The sequence below is a fragment of the Camellia sinensis genome, chromosome 1, assembly GCF_055761805.1.
Source record: "Camellia sinensis isolate YWXY chromosome 1, ASM5576180v1, whole genome shotgun sequence".
NCBI lineage: Eukaryota > Viridiplantae > Streptophyta > Magnoliopsida > Ericales > Theaceae > Camellia > Camellia sinensis.
Window position 1 is genome coordinate 105,723,762 of NC_138961.1, and position 7,469 is coordinate 105,731,230.

Sequence of the window (7,469 nt, forward strand, 5' to 3'; positions counted from 1 at the left end):
GAATAGAGGTCTGAACATTTTCAATGAAAAAGAGATGAGAGAAATTTCGAGGAATTGGAGAGAAGCAAGATTGAGACTGAGGAAAATGTAGATTTGCTCCTTTCAAACTATACATACACAAAAATATATGTTTATATTTGTTGTTTTTAGGGTTTTGGGCTGATCAAAGAAACGAATGGAATTGAAGGAAGACATACACACCTAATGCGAAGAAAAAAGTGAAGATCGAAGAGAACACGTTCCTTAAACCAATCGATTCACTTCAGAAACATTTTTCTTCCATCGTTGTAGGATGGAGAATGGATTTTGATGATTTTTTTTTTGTTAGGAGTTTAGTAGATAATGATTTTTAAGGGTGTGGGGGTGTGAATTTGAGTGGGAGTGAAATTTTTGTAAAGATAATAATGGTATTATTTGGAGAGAGAAAATAAATTTTAAGGGTTTTAAAATTTATAAGTGAGGGTTCAAAGAAATGAAGAGTCCAAAATAATAAATGGAGTGCTAATAGTAGCCTTCTTCTGTAAATCCAAAGCTATCCAAATGTTATAAAGAATATCGAAAACCCAAAATATTACAATAGGCAGAACAAAGGTGAGTTGTAACATTCTGAAAGTTGAAAGAATAATAGAAGCGCAAAATGGGCAAAAAAAACATGCCTTCCATAGCAAAGCAATTCTTATATATATAACATATATAAATATATATAATATTTGCAACATTTTTATTATTGAGTAAAATAAAATAAAATAAAAGGATTGACCTATAAATTCCATTTGGATGACTTGTGAACCTTGCAGTCTCCAATGTATTTTAATAATCTCTGAAGTCTCAATTTGTGGTGATTTATGTTTCTGCCCATAAGGTATGACATTAATGTTGATTTATGAAGATTGCGTATGTTATAGGCCTGTCACGTTTAGAAAATTGCACTAGTCTTTTTTAGGTTGATACATTAGTTTTGGCCCACCCACATCACTCACATCAGATTTTGGGCCAAAACTATCCAGCTAAAAATTTGTTTGTTCCACCTCTATTTTGGGTCAGGCCCACAATGATATTCAAAGATACAGAGTACCAAGCCATGCCGGAGCAATTCATGAGCTGTAGTCAAAGTGTTCATGCAACATTGTTTTTGTAATAACCCGACCCTCGTATGTGATTGTGTGATATATTTTAGTCAATTATTCTGAGCCTTCAAATACTTAGTGTGAAATTTCAGGAGAAATTAAATTTACGTATACAAATGTTATGAATTTAACATGTATCTGTTGGGCAATGAGAGTATCTGTCACACCTAGAATTGGTAAATCAGAAATTGAGAGTCTTAGAGACTTGGTAATCTGAAACAGACTTCGTATTTGGAAACAACATAATTTTTAGGTAATAATAAGCATATTTGCAGAAATTTGATTTGGGAATGATTAAACGATTGGATTTTGTCTTATTCCTCCTTTATAATATATATATGAGCTCTTGGGCCATTTGATCAAAAAGCCTTTTTAAAATCAAAATAGCTTCTAAGGAAAAAGACTAAGGGAGAGAAGAATTGAGAGAGTGGAGCATCAAGAAGGTTAGAGATTTGCAAATTGAAGTGTAAGGTATGTAGATGTCTATTTTGTTCTCATAATCATGTTACTTAAGGGTTGAGATTGTGGTGCTATGTGTGTGTAAGGAGGGACTTGGCAAGATAACCATATATGTGAATGTTTTGATTGAATTGTAAGTAGCTACAAAAAGCTACACTCCTTCCTCCAATTCTTTTGCTTGGATTCAATTATATGACATGGTTTTGTTCTATATGTTTATGTTAGAACCTCATGGGAGTGTATGTACTTATGAGTTTATGTTTGTGAGATATGAACTCAAGAGTAATGATCTAACTTATACTCACTTGAAGCATGTATTTTGATCTTTAATCATATGAATTTGGGACTTTAAACTATCAATTTATGGTTAAATTTTGAGGCTCTAAACATACCTACAAAGGATGAAATTTTGAGGAAAATTTTGGACTTTTTGTGCAGAATCGCTGCACGCGCGGGGGTCAAGGCCGCACGTGCGGGAACCCCAGCCGCACGTGCGGGAGTCATGGCCGCAAGTGCGGGGAAAAATGGCAAATTTTGGTGTTCAGCACTGCTAAAAAGGCACGTGCGGGGCATCACTGCCGCACGTGCGGGAGACTTTGCCGTACGTGCGGGGATCCTAGCCGCACGTGCGGGCCAGGCCGGGAAACACGGGTTGCTCTGTTTTGCGTGTTGGCTCCTCTAACGTTGTCGAAACCTGCAATTGATGTTGTTACGATGTTCATTAATTTAGTCGAAGTAAAATGAATCAAGAAGTGATTTAACAAGAAAGAGGAGAACTAATTTATGTGTTGTGCATGTGTAGGACACGCTTCAAGAGAATCAAGTGCCCCGCCGCAAACAGTGAGTAATAGTACTAGATATACCTGAATCACGTTAAGTGTTGTTGTTATTAACGTTGTCTTTAACATATATGCTACTTGGAAAGAGATTTAAAATTATGAAGTTGAGAAACATTGTGAAGTTGTGAAAATACCAAAAGAACTTGTGGAATTATAAAATTCAGACAATGTGAAACTATGGAAACACCGAAAGAACTTGTGAATATGAATTTATGTGGCCGAGAGCCAACTTGTGAAATGTCAACCTATGAGGCCGAGAGCCAAAATATGAAATATGAAATTAAGGGGCCGATGGCCAAATTGTGAAACTATGATTCTAAGTTATGAAATTATGAAGCCAAGGGCTAATTGTGAACATGTGAACCCCTCAGGCCAAGGGCCAATCGATGAGATTGTGAACCGATAAAGTTGTTCGGTAAATGTGTACAGATTCAGACTCGCTACATGATTTCCGCATTACTTACGCTTTTATATGTGTTACAATGTTAATGATGTATCGAAGCATTTTAATACTATTATTCACCGAGCCTGGCTCACTCTACGTTATGTCTATTTCTGTAGGTAACCAAATCGGAGGTCGGTCCTAGCCCTGTCACTGTCACGCTTTTGTCAACCTAAGCATAGCCAGACCTTTAATTGAAGCCGTTCATTTTTGTGGTGTTTCGCTAAACTATGGCGTATACTCTTGTTTTTGGCTTAGGAGGAAATGTATATAATGTTTTGTTCTGCGCCCAATCTTGGGGCTGGTTTTGTATATGTATATGTATATATATCTTGTTCTCATGTGTATCCTTTATATCTATAAATTTTATGTGGTATTTGTGATCCTGGCATGAAAGTAATCGCTCAATGGGTGCCATACTTTTTTTTTTTTTTTGTTATCTTTTGATGATAACGCTTCCATTCAGGCCCCTATGTTATATATATATTAGGTTAAGTGTCTATTTCTGCATAGGTCATGCCCGACCTTTTAGGGGCAGGGTTGGGGCGTGACAGTGGTATCAGAGCATGAGTTGCTATCTCACACATGAATTCATTGAGCCTTAGGATGTCTAGAAAAGACTTAGGCATCATGCATGACATCCTAAAATGTATGAAAGATCGATGGCAACGTTTAGTGTACTTTACTATTGTTAACAATTTGAATTATGTTATTGGATATACTTGAATGTTATGAAGGTTATGGTGAGAACAAGGACAGAAGATCTGGAAGATGCTACTGCAGTGCGGTTGGACCGAATGTAAAGGATGATGATGGAAATGACGGAGACTTTAAGGCAACAGCAACAACAACCGCAACTGCCACCGCCACGGGTACCCCCACCTATAGTGCAGGATTTTCATGCTGAGGACCAAACTATTACACTTACAAAGGAGTTTAAGAAGATGAAGCCCTCGTCATTCAAGGGAGGGGTAGAACCAATGAAAGCTGAGGCGTGGGTATTGGGAATCGAAAAGTTATTTGAAGTCTTTCCTTGCACCGAAGCCCAAAAGGTGCAATTGGCTGCCTTCACTCTTGAGGATGAGGCGCGGAGATGGTGGATGCTCACAAGGACCATACACCCAGGATTAACATGGGGTGGATTTCTAGAGTTGTTCTATGACAAATATTTTCCCCAAAGCGTGCGGGATAAGAAGGTGACAGAATTTGAAACTCTTAGACAAGGAAGTAAGACCGTGGCAGAATATGAAGCTCAATTTGCAGAATTGGCTCGGTTTGCGCCTCATATGGTAGATACGGATTATAAGAAAAAACGGAAATTTGAAGGGGGATTACGGGATGCTATCCTAGACCGAGTCAATATGTTAAAGCTACCTACTTATGTCGATGTGCTAGAAAGGGCCGTTATAGCAGAAGGAAATCTTGTTGCTCAGAATCGGACTTCCGAGTGGAAAGGGAAGAGGCAAAACAATCAATGGTCAAGGGGATTACTTACTCAACCAAATAAGAAGCTTAATTCAGGGAACTCCAGCACCACCACCGCTGCTCAAAACTCCAGCCCTGTGTGTCCAGACTGTGGAAGGCATCATCGTGGGACTTGCCATTGGAAGACTGGAGCTTGTTTTAAGTGTGGTAAAACGGGTCATTTGGTAAGGGATTGTCCATAGTGGACTCAACAAAAGGGTACTAGGACTGCCATTAGTTTCGCGGGATCTACACCAACCCCCAACGCAAAGGTAGCTGCTAAACCTACTAACAATAAGGACACTACAAGGCAAGGTAGAGTGTTTGCATTGGTTCCAGGAGATGTACAGAATGCGGCAACAGTGGTGTCAGGTACATTTATTGTTCATGGTTATTCTGCTCATGTATTGTTTGATTCTGGCTCCACTCACTCTTTTGTGTCAAAACTATTCGCTCATAATTTAGATAAAACTGAAGAAAACTTGTCTTATATGTTATGTGTGTCTTCCCCTTTGGGAGACTCTATGATCTGTACTTCTGTATACTTGGCTTGTGAACTTCAACTTGGGGATATTCGGGTGTATGCTAATTTGCTACCTCTCGACATGACCTACTTTGATGTTATTCTGGGAATGGATTGGATTGGATTGGCTGAGTGATTATGGTGTAACTATTAACTGCTTGACTAAACAAATCAATTTCCACCTTCCGGGACATCCAAAGTCTATTGTTCAGGGACAGGAAGTGACTTCGCCACCTTATCTGATTTCTGCAGTCAAGGCTTGTAAACTACTTCAGAAAAGGTGTCAGGGGTATTTCTGCAGCATTTTGGAGGGACAAGTGATGAATGGGGATATTGATATGATTCCAGTTGTTCGTGAATTTCCGGATGTCTTTCCCGAAGAATTGCCTAGGCAACTGATAGACTGCGAAATTGAGTTTATAATTGATATGGCGCCGGGAACTCAACCTATCTCCAAGACTCCGTATAGGATGTCGCCAGCTGAAATGAAAGAATTAAAGATTCAATTACAGGATTTACTCGATAAGGGATTCATCCGTCCGAGTGTATCTCCTTGGGGTGCGCCAGTTTTATTTGTGAAAAAGAAGGATGGCACACTTCAGCTATGCATTGATTATAGGGAACTTAATAAGGTAACAATCAAAAACAAGTACCCCTTATCACGGATTGACGATTTATTTGACCCGTTACAAGGGGCACAAGTTTTCTCAAAAATTGATCTACGAATTGGGTACCATCAAGTAAAGATTAAAGCTGATGATGTGGAGAAGACAGCTTTTCGCACTCGGTACGGTCATTACGAATTTCTAGTTATGCCCTTTGGAGTTACTAATGCACCGGCGGCATTTATGGATCTAATGAATCGTGTCTTTAAACCGTTCCTGGATGAGTTTGTGGTGGTCTTTATCGACGATATTCTTATTTACTCGAAAAGTACAGAAGCTCATGAGGATCATCTCCGCCTAATCCTTCAAACACTCCGGGAGAAGAAATTGTATGCAAAGTTTAAGAAATCTGAATTCTGGCTACAAGAGGTGGCATTTCTGGGGCATGTAGTAACAAAGGAAGGAGTCTCCGTTGATCCGCATAAAATTGAGGCGATTGTAAATTGGCCAACTCTTACCAATGTAACAGAGGTGCGTAGTTTCATGGGATTGCCCGGATATTACAGGAGGTTTGTTCAAAATTTCTCCAAGATCGCCGTGCCGCTTACACAATTGACTCGAAAGGGAGTTGTATTTGAATGGTCAGAAGAGTGGGAATCTGCTTTCCAAGAATTGAAAACAAAGTTGACTACAGCACCAGTTCTGGCCTTACCATCCGGTACCGAAGGATTTATCATTTACAGTGATGCTTTGCACAAAGGGCTAGGTTGTGTACTTATGCAAAATGGACGAGTTATCGCTTATGCCTCTCGACAATTGAAGCCCCACGAGAAGAATTATCCCACACACGACCTTGAGCTAGCGGCAGTGGTTTTTGCTTTGAAGATATGGCGGCACTATCTCTATGGCACGACCTGCGAAGTCTACACTGATCACAAAAGTCTCAAGTACCTCTTTACCCAGAAGGAATTGAATATGCGGCAGCGGCGATGGTTAGAGTTGATTAAAGATTATGAGTTACAGATTCATTACCATCCTGGAAAAGCCAACACAGTTGCAGATGCCCTTAGTCGGAAGAATATGGGAGATTTGGCAAACCTATTGACGGGGGAAAAGGAGTTGAGGGTTGAATTAGATAAAATGAATGTGGACTTTGTGGTACATGGACAGGAGGCAGTACTAGCAGTAGCAATGGCTCAACCGACTTTATTGGAAGAGATCAGGTTACATCAAATGGAGGATGACACTTTAAGAAAGATATGTGATGAATTAGAGACAAAACCAAGACCGGGGTTCAACTTTATGGATACGGTGCTTAAGTTTCAAAACTGAATATGTGTCCCCAATGTGTTGGAGCTTAGACGAAAATTGATGGAAGAAGCTCATGCCTCGAAATTTTCAATACATCCGGGAAGTACTAAGATGTATCGGGATTTGAAGCAAAATTTTTGGTGGCCAAGTATGAAAAAAGAGATAGCGGAATTCGTTTCTAAGTGTTTGCAATGCCAGCAAGTAAAAGCAGAACATCAGAGACTAGCAGGCTTACTACAACCCCTTCCAATTCCAGAATGGAAGTGGGAACACCTGACCATGGATTTCATTGTGGGGTTACAACGAACTCCTCGAGGCATGAATTCGATATGGGTCATTGTAGACTGGCTAAGAAAGTCTGCTCACTTTTTGCCAGTGAAAACTCAATATAATGCAGATAAGCTTGCAGTGATTTATGTAAATGAAATTGTAAGGCTTCACGGTGTTCCGATTTCAATTGTGTCAGATAGGGATCCCAAATTTGTTTCGAGATTTTGGCAAAGTCTGCAAGAAGCTATGGGTACGGAACTTAAGTTCAGCACAGCTTTTCATCCTCAAACTGACGGTCAATCCGAGAGAACGATACAGACTCTAGAAGATATGCTTCGAATGTGTGCGCTAGATTTTCAAGAAAGCTGGGAAACACATCTACCGTTGATAGAGTTTGCACACAACAATAGTTACCATTCGAGTATTGAG

General features: G+C 39.6%; 1 protein-coding gene across 1 annotated transcript; it reads left to right on the forward strand.

Moving 5' to 3' along the window:
• The first annotated feature begins 3,685 nt into the window (after nt 1-3,685).
• On the forward strand, nt 3,686-4,990 carry LOC114309173 (uncharacterized). The gene is made up of 2 exons (XM_082908834.1): nt 3,686-4,429; nt 4,535-4,990. The coding sequence occupies exons 1-2, from the start codon at nt 3,686-3,688 to the stop codon at nt 4,988-4,990; spliced, it is 1,200 nt and encodes a 399-aa protein (XP_082764960.1).
• Nucleotides 4,991-7,469: the final 2,479 nt, after the last annotated feature.

Excerpts from the sequence above, each read along its gene's own strand:
- LOC114309173 (XM_082908834.1), top strand. The coding sequence starts at position 3,686 with ATGACGGAGACTTTAAGGCAACAGCAACAACAACCGCAACTGCCACCG. Across the intron at positions 4,430-4,534 it reads CTGCTCAAAACTCCAGCCCT|TGGACTCAACAAAAGGGTAC; the intron begins GTGTGTCCAGAC and ends GATTGTCCATAG.